At 35.4% G+C, this 23,244-nt stretch overlaps 1 protein-coding gene and 1 long non-coding RNA gene across 3 annotated transcripts in view; one reads left to right on the top strand and one right to left on the bottom strand.

Annotated features, from left to right (window-relative positions):
• Positions 1-21,356, top strand: part of LOC108975998 (netrin-B) — a 234,619-nt gene extending 213,263 nt beyond the window's left edge. The window contains exons 2-7 of the mRNA XM_018944866.1: positions 11,756-11,944; positions 18,898-19,047; positions 19,131-19,220; positions 19,753-19,818; positions 20,029-20,260; positions 21,089-21,356. Coding sequence (XP_018800411.1) covers positions 11,756-11,944; positions 18,898-19,047; positions 19,131-19,220; positions 19,753-19,818; positions 20,029-20,260; positions 21,089-21,230 — 869 coding nt within the window. The 3' untranslated portion in view covers positions 21,231-21,356. The remainder of the gene's footprint in view (positions 1-11,755; positions 11,945-18,897; positions 19,048-19,130; positions 19,221-19,752; positions 19,819-20,028; positions 20,261-21,088) is intronic.
• The window catches only part of LOC108976001, a 424,947-nt gene that overhangs the window by 43,983 nt on the left and 357,720 nt on the right, over positions 1-23,244 (bottom strand). For both annotated transcript variants that reach the window (XR_001993910.1, XR_001993911.1), the window contains one exon: positions 18,853-19,039. This is a non-coding gene — a long non-coding RNA (uncharacterized LOC108976001). The remainder of the gene's footprint in view (positions 1-18,852; positions 19,040-23,244) is intronic.

Below are 23,244 nucleotides of genomic sequence, written 5' to 3'. Positions count from 1 at the left end.
CATTAAATGTGAATCGCTACGCTCATTGAAGTCTATTTCGGAAATCGACTTTAAAAAAAATTTCGAACATTGGAAAAAACGTTAGCACAAGTGTATTGATATATATGTACATATGAGTAGTATATTATATTTAAAAGTCTACGCTACCTTGGGCCTTCTATTTTTTCTATATATAAAACCCATTACGCTGTCAATGGCATTTATATATTCTACATATTATGTAATAACCATAATTCCAAAAAATAATGTTATTTTCTATTATCTGGGTAAATTAATTAGCCTGCGACCATAACGACGTGCTTATCGGCCAATTGTTATTCAATTTGTCCTCAACGCATTGAATCAGCAAAATATGGTATGAGTGACGCCACAAGGCAATCCTTTTAGTGTCACATTTATTTTCTTTCTGACATTCTCCTGTCATTGAATTATTATTTTCCTGCCTTTTTGTATTCGTCAGCCTGGAAAAAGTTGTTTTGCCGACTTTTTATTCTGGTTGCCTAAGTAGACGGAGTAGTCAATTTGTCATCAACGCACATCAATCATAATTTGCTACGTTTTTTATTATTACTGAACAGCTCGTAACCATAATACTCATAAGAAGTGCCGAAAAAAGGGACTGTGAGGGCTTTGAGAGCGCGTCAGAACAGGCTAACCAGTAGTTATGATGGGTACACGTATAAATGGGTATACGGTAAATAAAAGGCAGCGGAAACACGAAAAAACTTAACGAGCGACAACGTCAATATGCAACTTTTCAAGTTCAAACTTCGGTGTGGTTAGTGGCCTGCTCAGGCGTTCTGGCGCTCGCTCGCCCACTCAGTTGCTCAATCAGTTTTATTTTCGCTTTCTCTACTTTTCCGGTTTTTCCCACTTTGCTGTGTGCCTTTCCGGTTGTTGTGTGGCATTTTCGGCAGTTACTTACTGCCGAGCTGCCAAGACGAGTGCCTGAGTAAAAGTGAGTAAAATTGATGAGTTTTCCGTACAATTTTGTATTTTTAATAAAGTCACACTGGGCGAAGTGCCGATGTACCGACCGTGTGACAGAGCGACGAAGCGACGGCGCTTTAAAATATGCAACTGACTTTATCTGTATCCGTTGCATGTGTTGAACAGCTGTGTGTGTGGCTTTGAGTTAAGTAGCAAATGGATTATGCCCCGTTCAGCCCTTATCCTTTTTCACTGTTGCTTTTCTCTATCTCCATTTTCCATGCAAATGCTCACTGAAGTGTGGATTTTATTACCCACTCTGTCGCTTCACGCCATACATTCATATATGTATATTTTTGGGTATTGGTAAGTGGTAAGCGGTTATTGATTTTATTGTTGGCATTTTTTTTATGCTGTCCAAAATGACTATTCGGTCCTCTGACCTTTCCGTCTACTTATCATGCACAGAATCTGTTTTTGTTTTCTTTTTTTTCACATAGATACACTTCCCTTTTGGGGCGTTAGCAAATAGTTTTTACGCATGAATATGTGTTAGTTTGTTTTTCTATGTAAATATATGTTATCCTTAGATAATTGCAGGGCTGTCACTTTTTGGTTGAAATTAACAAGATAAATGATTTTTTTGGACAAATTGCTGCACATTAGTTTTATTTCGTGCTTTTATTATTGATTTGGGATTCAAAAGGACTAAATATATGCATATGGATATGCGTATATATACTATATATTGAATAAAGGTGGCTTTGAGCTTTCATGGGGAAGTATGCAGTCGGTAAACGGGACTATGCAACATATATTTATGAGCACACTTCATATACTCATAAGTACTTATGATTGCTAGAGCCCATCCTCGTTTGTTCGAGCCATATTTGTTTTGGACCCCATTAAAATTAGTATAATAATATACAAGAGATGATCGCTTATCTTTACACTAACTGATTAACGGAGCTAGTAGCGTCTAATAAATACATTTTTTTATGTGACCTATGACCAGTGATAAAAAATACAATTATGTGACCTCGGCAAAAATAGCCTACTTTCCTCGAAACAATGAGTAAGATAATTGCTACAACAATAACAAGTTCATAGGAGAATACGACTTAAAACTTACAGGAACTAAAACCTGTCCTCTTGTAAATGAGCGCTTCTGCGGACCAACTTTGTTAGTATCTTCCCCTATTTAGTCCAACAAATTCGAAAAACAATAACCATGAACCCAAAAAAGTAAATTGTCTGAAATATCAATTTAAGGAAAATATACTTTGAAAACAGATCTTAATTTCGTGCAACAACAAACTGTGTAAACTGACATTGAGCAGTACCAAAAGCTACGTTAGGACCGTGGAGGACCTCTCCGAATCGATCGATACCAAACTAAGTTTTACACAAAGCGACTCCCTATCGTGGCTTCTTCAATCTAATGCTGGAAAACATAATTCGAGCTGCAAAACTGAATAGAGGAGATAGAATATTCTGAAAGGGTGTAAAACTGCTGGCGTATGCCGATGATACTGATATCATATACCTTAACACCATGCCGTTAGTTTTCTCTAGGTTGAACTAAGAAACAAAGCAAATGGATCTGGTAGAGAACAAAGGCAAGACAAAATATACATATTCTATTAACAAACAAACATACGTCGGACTCGCGTCTAGACTCTAAAGTCACTGTTTACAGCCATAATTTCGAAGTTGTAGATACTTTCATCTATCTTGCCACCAGCATTAACAACAACAACAACGTCAKCCTCGAAACACCACGCAGATTAACTTTATCCAACAGGTGCTACTTTAGACTGAGTAGGCAATTGCGAAGTAAAATCGCCTCTCGACGAAAAAAAATTAAACTCCATAAGTCACTCTTTATTCCCGTCCTGCTATATGGTGCACAGGCTTGGACGATGACAACAACTGATGATTCAACATCGCGAGTTTTCGATAGAAAGGTTTTGCGAAAGATTTATGGTGTTTTACACGTTGGCCGCCGCGAATATCGCATTCGATGGAACGATGAGCTGTATGAGAAATACGACGACATTGCCATATTTCAACGAATTAAAAGAAATGGGTTTCTCCGGTTAGATCATGTCCTTCGAATAGGCGAAAACACTTCAAACAGAGAATAATCAGAGAAATAATTATGGGAATTTTTCTAGTTTGGTTGAACTGGATGGTTTTTAAGTTTGCCTGCTCTGCAGCGGTTTCTAGAATTGTGGGAATCGAACTCCGTATCGATTTTGTCGCTACACTTTAAGAGATTTATTCTGAAAAAAAGAAGAGAGTAGACAGGGAATATGTACGCAGGTAGCAATTTACAAACATGCGCTAGGCAAACCTGCTAATGAACGGCTATGACAATGCAGCTTTCCAGAGGCAAATTTCACCTGCTAGTTGCAGAAAATAAACGGATATAGTCTCTTATGCAATCTGTCAGTTATGCAAAATTAGATTGTAGAGCAATCTGCAGACGTAAAAAAGTTCTTGGAATTTTTTATTCGAATAGAAAGCACTTTAAATCAATAGCGTCCAGCAGGATCCTGTAATTCATCAGAGTACAGGCCCATTGTGAGTCCTTTCAAGAGAGGAGGGGCACAATAGCCCTCAGATCGCAGTGAAAACCTCACTCATGCTATTGTATTAAAGTTTCAATAAAACTATATATAATTTGATGCGATGGTGAACTATTTTTGATAATACGACATTATAATTTATAATTCGCATTATAAATCTTTACGTTTCAAAACAAATAATGCGTAGTAAAGGCAACACGACCTGTCCTATTGACATTTCCAGTAAATAGTATTTCCCGCGAATATACCAGTTTTAAAGCACACATAAGCACACATAAGCACATATTTCCCACCAACAAATTGCCAGTCGCAAAATACCTGCTTCAATGCACCCAATCACTGAATTGCGAAAATGTCAAGATCAATGATTATATAGATATATATGTATATATCAATGAGCACTAAGTTACTACAAGTATACAGACGTATATATGCAAGAGAGTGTGAGTTTCAAAGTTAAGTCTGTTACAATCGTAGGAGCGAGATTACAGCACTAAGTACTCGTACACACAAATGCACAACTTCATAGAGACATATGTATTAGTGTGTGCAGCTACGAGTACTTTCACGTGTGTAAACGATAACGGAATGCGCACACAGAGCTATCACACAACAGCCATTGCCTTGGCTTTCAACATTTTGCGTTTGGCGCTGGTTGCCTCGGATGGCAGCGCACGCAAGGATTCCTTTAAGCGCGTGCATGTTTGTTTTCCTAATCTCCTCGCAAATCCTCGTTGATTTTAACGTTATTTTACGTGCACGTGTGGAACATCATCCAGCATTTTCTAGAAGTTAAATACAAAATTACATAGCGATTGTCGAACTGGCTGCTTACTCAGTCGGGAGATAGTGTGATGTTATCGCAAAATGAGTGCAATTTTGTTTCATCAAATCTTAGTATCTCACGAAAGTGGTTTTATTTTCGTCAATTATGGACACTTTGCGGTGGAATGAGAAAGTGGTCAAATATCTGTTGCGCTATCGCAAAGTAGTTTTGGGAGAAAAAAATTCGATTTTCTAAGAAATTCAGCAGTAGCATTTGTATAAAATTTAAGTCGAGGAAAGAGGGATTATACTAAATAGATATATTTAACTGAAATTTTTGCGTAGACCGAGCAAATACAAATATAATATTTTGTTTAGAGGAGTCTAAAAATAATGTCTTGCAGAAAACAGAGCGAAATTATAATGTTTAGAATTCTAACCAACTAATTTGAAAAGAAATTGCACTTAACGGGTTACAATATAAAAATCAACAGTTTACCATACAGATAATCATCTCAAAGAGAAGGGATCGTAAAGGTCACTGCAGAAAGCTCATTCAGAATTAGCGGTAGTTTTATATTTACGCTACGAGTATAGCGGTAAAGCCGAACACTTTCAAAACCATGTTTTAAGATTTCCAATGTTATTGTAATGTGTTTTTTCCAGTTCTTAAACAGAAATAGACAGATAGGGAGAGAGCAAGAGCAAACAGATGGAAAGAGTCTGATAGACTGAGGAAAAGAGAGAGAGAGAAAGAAAGAGAGTTCTATCAACGGACAAGGTTACCTGATCATGAAATGTGAGTTTCACATTCTCGGTTTTTAGGTTTGTATAAATAGAATTAATTTTAAATAGCTGCGAAGTATTCAGGATGAGGACGATTCTTGAATAGAAAGAAGAGCAAGATATCGAAAGAGAGATAATTATAGTTCTGTCATTGACCAAAGTTATCTGCTTGCGAACTGCGAGGGTCACATTCTCGGCTTGTTAGGTTTGGATAAATAGAAGTAATTCTTAGTACTTGCGAGAACTGGGTATTGGATGAAAAGTCCAAGTCCACGATATAGAGAGGGAGTACGAGAGGGAATGAAAGGAAAGGAATGAAAAACGAATATCAAAACTGTCTGACTGTAAATAACATTTCCGATTGGTTAGAATAGAATTCATTTGATTAGTTGTCATGACTCTAGATTTGAGTAATCTGTAGCATACCACAGACTTGTTTAGTTTTTCAGTTTCTCTTAAATTTTTCGCTTACTTTCACCACTGAACTTGAACATAGATTGAAAAAATTTACAATAATTAGCTGATCTCAAAATTTTCATCACTTCTGATGGGTACTAATAGGTTACTCATAGTATAGTAACATTAGCTGCTGACCAAGAACTATCTTCCCGCCATAACAATCTTGATTATTATCTTTTTCAGTTCATATCGAATCAGTCATCAAGACTATCTATCTATCTATCTACTTATCCGATTGAAATACAAAAAAAAAAAAAAAAAAAATGTGTTGAAACAAATTTATTACAGAAAATTGGATACTGAAGTCACTTCTTTTCTCAATTTGTTTCTATTTATTACTCTCAATTTGTAAGGCTTGGTCAAATGTATTAGATGCAATCCAATTGTGTTTTAATTTCCAAATAACTAAGTATTCTCTATTATAGCGATTATTACCGGTGATTTTGGCTCCGAACTCGATGATTTTAAATTGATAGAATCATATCTTAAAATTCAATCAAATAAATTTAAGCAAATCATTCGTAAATTTGAAAGAGTAATGCACCTTGTCATGCGAACATATGAAATTTTTTACAGCTCATTTTTCGCCGGCTCAAACCTTTTCACGAGCGCAAGTGAAGTGTTGGCAAAACACGAAAATGCCATCAAAATAAGAGCGATCGTGAACAGTATGTGGCACTCAAATGAATATGCACACATATGGCATACATATATACATAAATACAGTTGTAAGGATAACCCAGCATAAAAGTCCATTAGATCTAAACTGATGAAAGCGAATAGCAAAATTTTGTTTATATGTATTTTTAAGTTACGCGAATAGAAAAATGCGTTGGTGAAAGACTTTATAAATAAAATAAAAAATATTTTATAATTATTTTTGTTTAGGTTGGTAGTACTGTCAGTCACATTTGTGTCAAATTTCATGTCAAAATATTCATTAGTGTTTGAGATACCTGTCGTTTTGGGAGCTGCTAAAAGTGAGTTTTTCGTTTTTTGCGATGTCAAAATTTGTTGGATACGTTGAGGATTTTGCAGAAAGCCTTTGGTGATGAGGGTATGTCTAAAAATATGTTTGCAAGTCGTATAGTTAGTTCCAAGCCTTCCGTGAACGTGTCGAAGGCGAAAAGCGTCCAGGGCGACCATCAACCTCAACCGACGAAGCTCACGCTGAACAAATTAAAGATTTGTTGGTGTTGAAAAATCGTCGATTAACAATTAGAGACCTTGCTGATGAAGTTGGCATATCGAAAGGCTCGACGAATACTATTTTGAAGGATATTTTGGGCCTCAAGCGCATCAAATCTCGACTGGTACCGAAAAGATTGAATTTTTGGGAAAAAGGCGTCGCATTGAAGTGTGTGAAACGATGCTTTCCGACTACCTTCGGGTGTCATGAACATATTATTACTGGCGATGAGACTTGGATCTATGCTTACGACCCCGAAGCAACCGATCAATCCAGCGAATATCGTGTCAAAAGAGAGCCGAGACCAAAAAATCACGCCAAAGTCGCGCAAAAATCAAGGTCGTGTTGACTGTTTTCTTCGATTATCGAGGTGTTGTGCGTTATGAATTCCCTCCAGCCGGTCAAACAGTAAACAAGGAATATTATTTGACCGTGCGTCGTTTGCGTAACGTTATCCGCCTGAAAAGGCCGGAATTGTGGAAATAAAATTCTTGGTTTGCACCATCCCATACTGCCCTCGTAATTCGTGATCATTTCGCCAAAAACTCAACCCATATCGCTCCGCAACCACCGTATTCACCTGATCTGGTGCCGTGCGACTTCTGGCTGTTCATCAAGCTCAAAAGACCGCTCCGGGGACACCGTTTTTATACGAAAGAGGAGATTCAAGCCGCAGCGAAGGCGGAACTGAAGGCCATCCCGGAAAGTGACTACAACCAGTGTTTCGAAGATTGAAAAATCCGTTGGCATAAGTGCATTGCATCGGGAGGGGATTACTTTGAAGGGGATGAAATTGATTTGGAAGAATAAATAAAGAATTTTCAAAATAAATACAATGTCACCTTATTTTTTGGGCACAGGTATATTAAAAAATAAATTAGAAAAAGTTCGAAAATATTTTTTTAAACTATATATTGTTGTACATCAATCCATAACAAAATAAATCGTAGATAAAGTGTCAAACTTTGCATAATTAATTTCAAATAAATATTTGGTGATAAAAATTAGTAAAAAAAATTTTTTAAAATATAAAAAAAATACAAATTTTTATTATCAATCCAATGCAAAACACATCAAAAATTAATAACGGAGTTTCGAATAATTAGGTAGGTAACTGGTATGCTTTTAATTACCATTCTACCAGTTTTCAACCAGTTACCCAATCTCTTACTCTCACTTGGTTATCTCATAAATGAAAATACGCACATTTTTACTACTGCCACACATTATTCGCTGCAGTTCCACATTTTTGGAGCACTTTTCAAATCTACTGTGACATATAATTCCATACGTTCTTTTTTTCGGTCCTCCTCTTTCACCTCTTGTACACACAGCCTGAGTGATGCCGAATTGTGTGAGCGTGTCTATGCGATTGTCGATTTGAAAATCGAATCGCAAAATCAGTAGTGTACACTTTTTTATTATTCTACACTTTCGAAAGGACATGCTTTGCACACATTTCCTGTTTCACCATAGAATTTTATGTTTTTTAGTCGCTTTAAGTTCAAGTGCTAGAAAGGAGCGCACATAAAATGGAAGGGCGCGGTGCAAGGTAGTATTACAAGTGCAGATACGTATGTGTGTTAACATATGAATTTTCAAGGGTTTATTGTAGCTTCAAGTGCCGTTTTTTTATGTGCGCTGGTGCCTCGAAAATGTAGGCAATCGCTAGATTCGCATATTTTTTAACCGCACTCATATGAATGTATGTGTGTTGGTACGTCTCAAACTCTATTTGAAAAGGATTTGAACCTGTCAAAACAAACGCACGAAACAATGGAAATTCTTTGGTGAAATATTTGAGCAAGAGATTGATGAGAGTTGGATTTTAATATATCAAACCTTTTAAAAATAGTGGCATACTTTCAGGCGAATTAATAATTGATTTTATTTTAAAGTCAAAAATAAGTTCGTACTGAGGACGATATCCATCACTATAAATACTTTCTTTTTTTTTTTTTTTTTGTATTAAACATTTCTTCTTATTTAATATTTTTCCTTGAAAAAAATTTCGGTTTTCTTATTACATTTTTCTTTTTTTTTTACTTTTGAAAGTTCAGAATTCTAGCATTACAATGCATGCAAATACAAAAACTCGTTTCACAAACTTTTTTCCCGAGATTTTCATAATTTCCACTGTGCCTTCTTAATTTTTGAACAAATTTCGAATTTATATTTTTTAAAAATTTCTTTTAGAAAATATATTTAATAATTATGTACCGATTTTACTCTTTTTAAAGACTTCTACAGCTGCATATCGGTAGACAAACTCAGAATGAACTAAAATTGCATGAAGATTTCCTTATAAAGGGAAAAGAATTTTAATAAACAAAAAGAATGAAACCTAAGACCCAATCAAACGAAATAACCTATACCCAACGCAGAGCCAACCTATTGCACCCGATTGGAAAATCACCAATGCTTCTCAAATTTAAGCTACAAAATTAACCAATATAACCGAAAGTTTCACATATAAATTGAGCTGTATATAGCATTTTTATAGTCCATATGTATTTCAGAAACCCCAAAAAAATTAAAGTGAAAAATTGACAGCTCAATTGAGACATATTCCCAGCTCAATATCAAACTTGCAGCAATAAAATTAAAAGCTTGTGAAAAAAAAAAAATATTTTTTTTGTTGTGAAATTTTCGCAGGAAAAAGTATTGAAAATTGAGTGCGTAAAAAATTGAGTTGCAGACGAGAATAACTTAACTAACAGACAGCCACTGCGGGGTATTCAACAGTAAATTGCCTCAATGTGCTTGACCACCAAAGGGCTTCAGTTTCAATATATCTGTATATATGAAGTTAAATTCGTATATGTATACAATATTTGCTGATATTTTGCGTTGACCCTGTGGGAAAATTTTGCGAAAATCAAATTATTGATTGCGAACCAATACTATGTAAGAAAAGTGGAAAAAATTGTAAGGAAAAGTAGATTCTGATAGTCCGTTGATGATGCGAGAAAACCTATGAACTTCATATATGAATGTCAACGATCTGTAGGGAATGCTAGCTGCACCCATTTACCCGGTAGTATTGTTAACTTAATCAGAACGAGCTTATCTTTAAGCATATACGGTTCAGAAATTCACAACTTTTTTGAGTACAACTTAAGCCCTTACAAAAGCAACGCAAGCTTCTTAGGTAAAATGTCTGTCGAATTCTGATATTACTTCTTAAATTGTGAAACACTAACTAAGAGCAAAGCGTGATCTCACTAGCAACTTCCATATTAAACATGTCTGGTAGCAGAATCGACGAAAATTGTTAAGCTAATGAATTTGCAAGCAAAGGCACCTTTACTCAAATTCCATCAAGATGAGAACGAGCAGGGTTTTGCCTGTCTTCGTGTATTTAGGCGCTGAATCTACAAGCCTCGTGTGCAATCAGTAAGCGTTGCTCAGCAACCACCATTTGTGGAGTTATGAAATCCTTTTGGCTCGGAGTGGGACATAAAAGGTCCATTGAACTGCTAGCTCTCAGCAAAGCTCACATCGCCACACTGTTTCATTGGCACTTACGCGGTGAGGCTATACATTTTGTAGGATGCAAAAATCAAAGTGTCAATGTTTCAATGAGGAAGATGAGATTGAAACATCAAGACACTTTCTTCTTCACTATCAAGCTTTCAGGAGACAAACCTTGAAGTATCTCGGTTATGACGCTTCTAGACAATTTGGTTAATTAAATAGAGTTGATAGTCGTTTTGTTGATAAGCGAAGGCTCTTTAGATCCATACCTAATATTTTTGTAATATAGCTCGAATGTATATAACGACTATTATGGGTTAGCGATAACCAGTTCGTTTATGGCAACTACTCAACATTATTCTCAGAAATTTTGGAAATTTTTTAACGAAAACGAAGGTATTATAAAAACGCCTAAACCAAAAAACTGGAAGTCGAACAATAAGAATCGGTAAAAACATTTAGTTTAGCTGAAACAATTTCCTTCGCAGTCTCGAAATTAACTAGAATATCAAAAGTAGTGTTACAAGACCGGGAAATTTTATTTCATTAATAATAAGATTGTGGTTAAAAACGCTCAAAGGAATTTAATTTTAAGCCATTCTAAAAATTCATATTCGGGAAACAACCCAATAATGTTCTTCCAGAGGCAATTAATTTTCCTACAGGATACAACAACCTTTTACTCATAAAGCCCGAGCTATATGTATATATAATACATATCTATTTGTAGTAAGGTTTCGGCATCCATTGGTCATCACAATTCGAACTGCTGTTTAATGTTGTGCAGCTTTTGTTGCTTTTGTTGGCCGCCACTTGCCAATGGAATTGTGGTTGCAAAATTGAATTACACCTACATATTTCATGCTCACCTTTCATTACCAACAAAGTGCTATAAACTACGAGTGACTGCGCAACTGAAACAATTCAGCCAATAACAACAGCAGCAATTTGGTGCAAACGCATAAATGCCGGAAATGTGGCAAATATATGGAGCAGCTGTGTATTAAATAACTACCGTTTGGCACCACTGTTCGGTCGCGGACATAATTAATGGTTGTAAATGCCAATTCTTTTGTTCTTCGCTGAACTTTGTTGTATTTGAAGCAGAGGCATGTGTTACGGTTTCAGTTTTTTGCAATACTTCATTACTGGTTATCTATTTATGGATATTTTTTGTAATAATAACGTGTGGAACAATGAGTGTTTTATTATTGAGGGCGGTAAGTTTCCCGAATAGGAATGATAATTCTTCGTGCACTCTAGTTTGGCTTATATGTACATCGTCTCACTAGCACTTTATCAATGTGCTGCGGCTAGATGAGTCTTTGTGATTTAGGTGAAATATATTATACAATAGATCCACGGTCGCAATGCAATCCTTATCTTATCTATGTGTACTATATTTCCTTCCAAGGAAACTAACCAAAAAATTTTACCTGAAACAATACCATATTTCTATTTATAATACTACTGCATATATAATATATACATATATATTATTTTATATAGAATTGTATCCATTCTTAATCACTCCTTTTTATTCTTACACAATTTTCAGTGTGTCAATGCAATGGACATGCTAGACGCTGCCGTTTCAACTTGGAATTGTATAAGCTATCAGGCCGCATCTCGGGCGGTGTTTGCTACAACTGTCAACATGACACAACCGGCCGTTATTGTCACTATTGCCGCGAGGGCTTTTACAGAGATGCCACAAAGGCTTTGAATAATCGCAAAGTATGCAAACGTAAGTAAATGAAACAAGATGTCTCTTTCATATTGAATATAAAACAACCCCATCTTAAAAAAAAAAGTCAACTCAAGCTGAATCGACAGGAATGAAAAGCTGCAAGAACTCATAGAACTCATAGCAATTTTAAGAGAAATATGTTTTGAAATTCTCGAGAGTAAAAGTGATATAATTGTTTCCTTTGAACTCGGTTCGACTTATTAATCTTAATCCTAAAACCTCTAGAGGTTCCCTGTTCTATACAATATAGTGTCGATAGTGAGTAGACAATGACATGACAATCACTGAGAGCTTCAAAAAAGTTTGAAAAACAGATTTTCTGGTCGTCGCTTGTGAATGTATAGAGTATATATACCACATCTTGTTAGCATAACGTCTGCCTTCATGTCTCCGTGTAAAGTTTGGAATTATAAAATAATAAACTTGATTTGCTCTTTACAAAACACTTTTAATAGAGACCATAGGAAAGACGCTCGCTACCGACACTTTTTTCGAGCGATTCAACTACTTTTGCAAGTTTTCTTTCACAAAAATATATAAAACCTCAACGGAATACAGCCTCTGCTCATAGAGGCCATAAAAAGAATAATTTGAAGGAATTCTTGAATAAATTGACTGATTGAGAAGAAGCAACGGTAGGCTCAAAAAAGTTGTTATATATTTATTGGGTTGCTAGAATATAAAGAGTTACATATGTGCCTGGTGAAATTCTGAATCCGCCCGATTCAAATGTATAAATCAGAATAAATCCCACAAGATTAAAGATAATACTCTCTAGACGTGAATGGAGAAAAGGCCTAGCAGGATAGGATCACATTACCTCAATCTATACTCTATACCGACCAAATTGACCCGGTGTAGGGCCGTGTGATCTTCATATCTCTCTCTCTCTCTTTTAGGTATAAAAAAAATTCAGATAGCATCTTCCTAGCAAAAGTACTGGGCATAAAGAAGGCCTGTTCTATGGAATCACTGCAAGAGGGTAGTGAAAGCGGCGTTTACACAAACAGCCAGACGGACTTACTTGCGTTGTCGTCGAAAAAGTTCAGTTCCAGCGTTCTAAAAGAGTAAGATGAAAGAAGCCTTTGAGCTAACTCCACTTGTCTATAATTTAGGTTTTCGGTCATATGAACATTTTCGGCAGCGAAAACACAAAAGAGGCCAAGTTAGGAGACTAATCTGAGTGAAGAGATATTATCATGCAGGGAACAATCTAGAGGGATTAGAACAAAGAACTCAGAAACTAAGAACTTATTACACAGGTATAACGGAGCATAGGCTATTTGGAGAAAATATGTGAAATATGGGAATGCCCTTTAAAAAAACTTGCTGCAGTTGCCAGCCCGAAGCGGGGAAAGGCAATGGTTATAAACGTCATCTGTGAGTGTACAGTGTGCTCTATCACAAGCCAGACGTCGAACTCTTGAAATTTATCAAGCTTTACCTAAGCTTGATCTCCATCTGCAAAAATATATAATGGAGATAAGAAGTATCATTGAGAGCACCAAATGGTTTGAACACAACTATGAAACCTGCACTCTTACCTACCTATCAAAGCAAAGTTTAACCAAAACTATTTTAAATTAAACTCACAACCTCTAGATAAAATATAACTAAAGATTGAATGCTGAACATGACAAAAGCTTGAATATAGTTTTCTATCTTTCGAAATTGAAAAAAAAAACCAAACAGCGAACCTATTCTTCTGGAGTATAGAGTATATAACTATATAGATCTATGTATAATATACAGATGTGTATATGTAAAGAAAGCTATCGTACATTTTGTTACTAGTGAGTTAGTTTTCATCGCATAATAGTGTCTACTATTGACGTGTCAAAGACCGCTTCTTCATTTGATTTTCGAACAATGAGCTAATCAAGACGAAATGTCACTACAAATCCAAGATAATCGCGTGTGTTGAACAAATTACAAGTTGTTTATGACATTCCTTAAATTCACCCACAAAACAATTACCCACCAACACTAACACTAGCAACATACCAACAAGAAAACGCTCATCTAAGCATAAGTTCTCATGCATGACGCATTGAAAGGCAGTTTGCTGAAAAATTGTTGTTCGATTCGTCACGATAGCTCATTCAACAACAAATACAAAATCCCACACATCAGCGAAGGCTTTCGAATTAGACGTTGTCATCATTGAAAACATTATCGAAACAAGTAATACCAAGGCAACCCCATAAGCTCATACATATAAACTTTCAAACATATATACACACATTGATACCTGAACTTCTTTGTAACGGCATTGAGAATGTGATGCGCAAGTATTTGCGGCGTAAAGTTTTGTTGTTAGCATTGAAGGATTTTCCTTTTCAATTCCAAAGCTGATAATCCATCAGACAACAGTTTTTTCGCGCTAGCACCAACCATACCAATACCAATAGTAACAATATAACAACAACCACAAAAGTACTGGGAAGTTTGTTCCCTGTTGATGAGTTGAAGTGCTGGAGTGACAGCGATTAAGACGGTTCGAGTGGAATTTYATTCAATAATCCCACAAACAAACAACAGCAACAAAAACCATGTGTAAGCTCACCTTTTCGAAATTGTGTATGGAATGTAGACGAAACAGAGTGTAGTTCTGAGGAGGAAGGAGATCTGATTCAAAGTTTTTCGTGAAAAGTAGTACAAAATAAAGATATTCAAGATATATTTTTCTTACGACTTCATTCCTCACAGCATTGTTTGAAAGCAGTAGAAAGGCCGAAGACAAGTGTGGTACTTGAAATAATTAAAAGTATAGGGTTGACAAAAGAATTGGAAATATGCTTATGTATAGGACGTATAATCCGTTGTTCGTAAATTTCAAGTATCTGCTATTAAACTCGTTTCGTGGGGAGGACCACCATCTTCCACTGACCACTTGTTATAAACTTTTCTAAAGGTTGCCTTACGGTATCATAAAATATCAATAAGACGTTTTATCAATGCTTTTCTATTTTCTAAATGAGAAGGGTTAATTTCTCCTATCCTCACTATTAGGGTTAGCTGATAGATTCAGGTCCCCAATTTCTGCTAAGAAGTTCTCATACTTATCCAGAAATCATTACTACGAAAGCGTAAATACGGAACCAGAAAGGACCTTAATATAAGTTCGGTTAAAGACCGTTAATTTGTTAGGTCCTTAACGATAATTTCTCCAAATTCAGCCGAATTAGTCTCTCGACAGTTTCACTCTGTTGTTTATAGAATATATATTTACAATTCATTAACGGAACTCCACTAGTTAGATGCCGTTTAGTTATGTCATTAAACATTTTTTAAATCGTAATCATTGACGACCGTGAGGTCTGACCTAGTGCCGCAATTTTGAGGATGTCGAACTGAAATTTTACCCATGGTCTTTTCTCACCAAGAAGCTACTTATTTGTCGAAACCACTATAGCATATAGTTGCCATAACAACTGAAAGATTGCAAACAAGTGCTTGTTTGGAAAACTTTTCCATTTGACGAAATATCTTCAAGAAATTTGACTTGGTTTATTGTCTATGGCAGTGGTGCAACTCAGAAAAATGTTCGAGTCGAACCACTATATGAATATCTATAATGCAAACTGACCAATTGAAATCAAGTTTTTGTATGAAAAATAATCTCAGAACAAATTTTTCAGATCGGACTGGCTGATCAAAATCAAGATAAAAACCTTTTTATACACTATCAAGTCGTGGGAAATGAAGATGTACGGCTATTATAGCTTCGGTGCAACTGAAGTTAACGTTAACGTTACGTCCCTACTTAGATAGCATAGACATAAGTAAACATGGTTTACGCAAACACTAACCTTAAGTGTGTGGTGTCGCTATAGTCTTAGTGTAGATTACCTACTCAATATCATTATTTTGACCGAAGCCTATATTAATAATATTTTTTACACTCCTGAAACGAATTATTTTACTGTAAATAGCTTGTAACAAGAAACCATCCCATTTTATTTCTAAAATTTCATAAATCAAAGTTTTTTCTTATGTTTCTCAACATTTCCCCAACACTGTTTTCCACAGTGCGCCACACATGTAGTATATGCTCCAAAGAAAAACTTGTATCTAAAAGCACCGCAAAGCGTATTTACCAGTCGCTATCTCAATTACCTCGCCTTTTATTGTTATTGCTAGCAATTTTATTTTATTTGTATGTAATCTATTCCCGAAGTCTTTTTCAATAGTTTCATTTGCCGCTTTCGGTTTTAGGCGCTTAAGCGTGGCATCGCTGCTATTCACTTGCTATCTGCGGCCCTTCCTACATGAATATTATGAGTTCGCTGAAATTGAGTTCTCGTTTTCCATTTAGCGGAGGCGAGTACACTTTTTCGATTGCTTATGCATTGATTTTGTCTGTTTCGGCTTTCGCTTTTGTTTGTTGGTCATTATTGTATGCCCACAATAAGCCCTACGCGCTCAGCGTTGCTATTCAACTTTGCTGTGGCGGCGGGAATGGGCAATAAAAACGCATAAAAGCATCAAAATCGGAATTTAATTGATTTTAAATTACTTGCACTTTTCGACTTTACGAAGAAGAAAAAAGCAGATTTCATTTGAGTTCAATGCATTGATTTGATGGCGTTTCCTTAAGTGATTTTTGACAAACAAACGGGGGAGATAAAAAAAAGAAGAAGATATGTGCAGAAATAACGGTTGAATTTTAGGGTTTTAAGTGGTCTTTGAACTTTTTAAAGTAGCTTTGGAGTTTTAATATTTTTACTACATGTAGAAACCAACCACTACTTTTTCAAAAAAGTTTCGAAATTCAGTAAAAATACTATGATTTAAGAGCTGTAAACCGGGGTAGAGTTAGTTATGCAAATAAGTCAGATATAGTAAGAGAAGCGAATGCTAGTAACGAGAAAATTGATGAATTGTGTGAAGAGCGAATATTTAGAGATCTCAATAGTGAGAATTGGTAATAAAATAACAAAAATCTTTGAAGAAATTTTGGGAAGATATTATCGTACTTTTTTGGCTTTTGCTGAGGAGAGGTTGTGAACTTTTATTAAAATAATGTGACAGCTTGTTATTGCATCAGTCTTGTATTATACCGATGTAACAAGTCAATCAAAAAGTCCCCGGTCTGACACATACATATGTATATTATGCTCTTACAATTAAATGCATATGATTTTTAGTTTGCACTAACCTTCAAAGGCGCGTTTATAAATTTGAAAGCTGTCCATCGATTGCGAATTATATAGTTTTGAGTGAAGCAACTTTAGTTATGGAGAAAAAATAGATAAGAAGGAAGTTCGCCTGTGGATAAAACATTGGTTTTTTAAGAAAAAAATATAGTTGAAGCAAAAACTGGGCTTAAGGACAAGTTTGCGGTAAGTCTCAGGAAAATTAACCTCAAAAATTGGTTTAGATGTGGTAAAACGAATGAGCACCGAAGATGGTGAATGTAATGGACGCCCAAAAGATGTTCATATCTGATGACTTGTCTGACAAAAACATAAAAAAGTCCACAACTCAATTTGGATGACCATAAAGTGAAGTTGTTCGAGTAGCAGGTACTCTATAGATATCAGCTGAAGGTGTACTTCATGTCATTTACAAATATTTTGGAAAAGCTCTGTGCAAAGTGGGTGTCGCGCGAGCTCACTTTTGAACAAAAATAACAATGAGTTGATAATTTGGAGCAGTCTTCGGAGATGTTCAAGAGAAATAAAACTGAGATTTTATATCGATTAGTGACAACAATTGAAACAAGGCTTTACCATTTCACTCCGAAGTCCAATGCACAGTCATCCGCTTGGACTGTACACGATAAACCCGCTCCAAAGCGTGGAAAAACTCAATAGTCAGTTGATAAGGTTATGGCTTCTGTATTTATGATTTTTATGGACTACCTTAAAATAGAAAGAACTATCAACAGCGACTATTGCATAGCGTTACTGAGCCGTTTTAAGGACGACTTCGAGCAAAAACGACCGTGTTTGAGGAAAAAGAAAGTGCTGTTTCATGAAGACAATGTCAGAAGTCAGTGAAAATGATAGCAAAAATCCATGAATTGAGTTTCAAATTGCTTCTGCATCCATCGTATTCTCCAGACCCAAATGCCAGCGACTATTTGCTGTTCGATGATCTCAAAATAATACTCGCTGTAAAGAAATTTTCGTCGAATGAAGACGTGATCGCCGAAACTAAGGCCTCTTTTGAAGCAAAGTACAAATCATACTACAGGAATTGTATTAAAACGTGGGAGGGTTGCTATAATCAGTGCATCAACCTTGAAGGAAGCTATTTTGAATGGAAAAAATTGATTTTGCCAAACACATTTTACAATAGTAGACAGAGGACAGACTCTATAAAATTTTCAGTTAAACTGACCGAGTCGAATCTGAGAAAACGTGGGTATCGTTTTGAAAAATACAGTTTCGAGAAAACTCGTTTAAAGTTTCAGCTCCGGCCAAACCAGCATGACAAGAATTTGAATTTTGAAAAATCCTCTTACAGACATATGTATTCTGGAATAGCTAAACTTTGAAGCTAAAAAAAGAAAAAAAAAAACTTCTGGACTAGAAGTCTCCTTAATGTCTATAGATATAAAATTTCCAGTTTGGCTACATACTTGAGAGAACAAGTTTTGGGCAATATCTTTAAACACTCGGGAAGAAAGTCTGGTAATTAATTAGAAAACAGCCAATGTCAGAAATATGTATATAGACCCGACATGTTTGACAACACCATTACAATATCACTTTCTCCATTTTAAAGTTTGCTATAACAAAGTTTGAATCCTCGACCTTGAGAGCGGTAATTATGTAATTATTTAAGTAATTTTTCGACAACTACGTCCGCTGTCTTAGAAATTTCAGGAAAAATCTCACACATTCTTAAATTAAAAATATACAATAAATATTTTAAACAAATCAATATAGACTTACCGAACTTTATGCCCATTCTGTTAACACATTTTTCTTTATTTTCAGGTTGCGACTGTCATCCTGTGGGCTCTACCGGCAAAACTTGCAACCATTTGAGCGGTCAGTGCCCCTGCAAAGAGGGCGTGACCGGACTGACGTGCAATCGCTGTGCGCGGGGTTATCAGCAAACACGCTCGCATGTGGCACCCTGTATAAGTAAGTAGATAAAAGAAAATAAAATGAGTAAAAATTTAAGTCAATATATGCAAACTAATATAAATTACTTTCAACCACAATAGAATTACCGTCAAAAGCGAACATGATACAAGCGGAGAGTGCGGTTAGCGAGTACCGAGAACCCGCTGGACCCGATGACGAAATGAAAAAATGTAAGTTTAAAATGTAAGCAAAATAGTTTTGGGTGCGCAGTGAAAAAGCGGTGACCGCAGTAATTTCGTGGAGTGGCGCCACAAAGTGTACGAGCTAGTGTCAAAATAATGTCGAATAAGTTTCGCTGTGGCATTGCTGCGGTTTGAATTTGCCAAATTTGCATTGTAATAATCAACTAACTGCAAAGGCAACCCTTTTTTCACTACTCACTCGCAGTGCTGTGTTGAGGTTAGGTTGAGTGCCAACAAACACACAAGTACGAAATGAAATGCAATTCACACTTGTATTCAAATTTTCATAGCAAATTTAGTGCTTAGAGTGCATTTCACTTTAATGAAATTTGCCGAATTCCCAACGCGACAAACTAATTTTATTTCAAACACACATCCATACAAAACAAACATATGAACATATACCATACATGAGTCATTGTGCGGGTGTTTGTTGGTGCGCTGTCATGTGTTCATCGAACTGTCCGGCTCAGTGCATTGGAGTTTGAAATTTAATTAACTTTTATTTAATATTCAACAGATTGCGGCAAATGCAAGGCCAGCCCGAAAAAACTCAATTTGAATAAATTCTGCATGGAGGATTACGGTACGTATGAGTTACCTTGGCGCATTTGCTATTGTAGTTGTTCTTGTTTTTACTTATCGTTTTGTAATTTTCTAATGAATTTCATGCATGCATGCATTCATGCCCTCGGGCCATTACAATTTTAATTGTATTTATGCTGACTCCAACGTTTCATTTTTCCACCTTTCTCTTTTCTCTTTTATTTTTATTTGCAATTTCCCGCAATTGCAGCCATTTTAGCAAAAGTCATTGGGCATGACCGCGCTTCGCAGGACATCAATACGGAGAAATTTTCGATTGAACGACAAAATGAAATTTTCAAATACGAAATAAATATACAGACGATTTTCAAGCGCAACCCTTTGCAGGGCACAACGAGTTCGCTGCTGGGCAGAGGGCATATGATGTGGCTGGTGCCGCGCAAGAGCCTCGAATGCCAGTGTCCCAAAATTAAGTTGAACAAGTGAGTGTTGGAAATTTTATCACAAATATTACTATATACGCACATATATCTATAGCAACACAGGTAGCTTTAGTTGTAGATACTGTGACAATATTATCTAGTTTTGGCCTAATAAGAAAGAAATAAATAACCTTATGCATAGAGTGATATTGTACCAAATTTTATTATTTTCATTTAGTATATGATTAAGAAAACCTAATTGTCATTATTATAATAAAATGATCATATTATTATATTATTATTATTTATATTTATATTTTTGTTGAAATATGCGAGATTTTTTATAGCGGACAACGATTGGCTACTTAGCCCATAATAAAGACTAGATTAATTAACCGTATATTATAAAGGACCCTTTTTAGGTAGTTAACTGTAAAACTTTCCAAATTTCACTGATTATTTCCCCGTTGTGAGACAAGTTGCCTGAGCGAACCCTCGAGATTTTGGTAGACTTAAGTTTATTTTTCTAAAGATTTCGATAGTCAAACCGTCTAAGAAATAGTCGCATTATTAGAATCGATATTAATCGCCTCTACACATTTGTGGCAGGTTCAAAGCGCTTTGCCGATGTCATTTTGATCAATTCTTAGGATTGCTATGCAATAGCTGTTACTTGACAACCTAAGCGGTCAACAAAAGGTTTTTTCCAACACTCACGGCACAAATTTTGTTATTATTTGCAATTTGATTTTTTTTATCATTAATTAAGTAGAGTTATAGATTTTGTAATGTAACCTTAAAACTCTAGATTATTTTTTATCAAATAGTATAACTTAGCAAATTAAGCAATTCTTTATCTCTTCGTCTCTCTTACCACCTCTTTTTCAGATCATATTTAATACTTGGACGTGATTCGGAGGCCGCACCCGGCTACTTGGCCATCGGACCCAGTTCCGTGGTGCTCGAATGGAAGGACGAGTGGTCGCTGCGCATGAAACGTTTCCAGCGGCGAGCGCGTAAATGTAGTTGAATCGAACCGGAAACGGAATATGTCAGAACGGATTTCAATTTCGTACATTTGGATCGATATCGTTTCTTGTATAAATTGTACAGTTTACTCAAATTTTTGACATTCTTCGGTATTATGCTATAAACAAATAACAACAACTAATAAACAACAAACAAGAAAGTAACAAAGAACGTAAGATACATATATACAAATATATAAAGTAAAAAAACAACAACTATAACAAAATTATAATGAATATAATACATATAAACACAAACAAAGTCATATTTATGCAGCAAACAGGAAAAACACTCAAGCACACACACACAGAGACATACATATATGAATGGCGTATAAAAAGTATTAGCAAAATGTGAGGCGAGTGGTGGAGTGAATTCATTTAATTGCGGTGTAGCGAAAAAAATCGATTTAATAAATATGACTTTAATGATTTATAAACCTGATTAAGCTGATTGCGCACACACACATATACACATATATGCGTCTTTTTTTATATAACCTGAACGTGATATGTTAAGTTTGCCACGAAATTTGTAACACTCAGAAGGAAAAATCTGAAACCCTATAAAATATACATATATACATACATATGAAATAATATTGAGATGATCTGAGTCGATTTGTCTATATCTATTCGTCTCTCCATTTGTCTATGTATACACGAACTTGTTCCACAGTTTTAGAGCTATTGATCTGAAATTTCGCACACATCCTTATCCAATCAAGAAGCTGCTCATAAACTGAAACAGCCGAAATCGGACCTTTATCACATATAGCTGCCATACAAACTGAATGATCAAAACCAAATTCTTGTATGGAAAACTTTTTTATTTGTCAACATATCTTCTCGAAATTGTACATGGATTACTTTCCAAGATAATGGTGTAATCTACGAAAAAATTGTTCGGATCGGACTACTATATCCTATATCTGCCATACAAACAGAAGAGAACGTTTTTCCTGGATTTTATTAAATTTAAATCATTTTTAAATCTGGCAGCACATTTTTGCATATATCAGCGATTCTGAATGCTGTTCTATGCAGTTGCATTTCATTTAATTTTCGCAAAACTACTTCACTGCATTTTTATTTTAATTTTATATTGCAAGTGCTGATAAATTATAATACTTTTTTTCGAATTTTTTTTTTTTTTTGCAATCGCGTATATTTTTTAATTTTGCAATCTCGTAGTTTTTCTCAATCACTTAATTGTGATTGATTTGTTTATTTGTCACAGCGCTCACCGGCCAGTCGCGCGCGTTTAATGAGTTCGCTTAATTAAGCAAATAATCTTTGTGATTGCGGCAGTTAATTTAAAAGCATATTATGCAATCACTATTTGCATACAGACATAGGTGTGTGTGTGAGCTCATGATAATCGTGCTTCACGCTTGCCAGTCGCGTAGTTACTGGTTAGTTTTATTCTCTTTTTTGCAATTTTTTTTCGTAATTTATAAATATTCATTTCAGCGTTGATTTTGCATGAGCACCGTGTCAGTTTGACAAAGTAGCTGCTGTTGAAGCGATTTAAATATTTAATTGCGTGGATAACAAGGTGTAAAGTGTGGTTAATCAAATCAGCCAGCATTTCGAATTAACTTTTTAATATCCTGTATTGATAATTAAAGTCATTCGTTTCCATAGCAGCGCAAGATAGTGGAAACCGTTAAAATGTATCTGAAGAAATAATTACAGCTATTAATTTTCATTAAGAGTACATACTCTTAACGTCAGACGAGTCCAATGTTAGCGCGGTTGGAATTTGTGGGAGGAAAATAATACTATTCTGCAGTAATTTGTCATTTCTATAAATTTTAGAAAGTTTTGAAATGAAATATGAGCATCAAATATAAATTTGCCATGTAATTTTTATTTTTGTAATTGAAAACTGTTAACAGTGTTGATTATATGCCGAACACCTAATCTTCGATATGTCGCCATAAGAGGCGTGACTAATGTGGCTCCCTATTGGAATAAAAAAATTATATATTTTTTTTAAAATTTAAATCTTTA

Source organism: Bactrocera latifrons, unplaced genomic scaffold, assembly GCF_001853355.1.
Source record: "Bactrocera latifrons isolate USDA-ARS-PBARC rearing strain unplaced genomic scaffold, ASM185335v1 scaffold_71, whole genome shotgun sequence".
Taxonomy (NCBI): Eukaryota; Metazoa; Arthropoda; class Insecta; order Diptera; family Tephritidae; genus Bactrocera; species Bactrocera latifrons.
The sequence above is the reverse complement of the archived record's forward strand: the minus strand, read 5'-3'. Positions and strand labels throughout refer to the sequence as shown.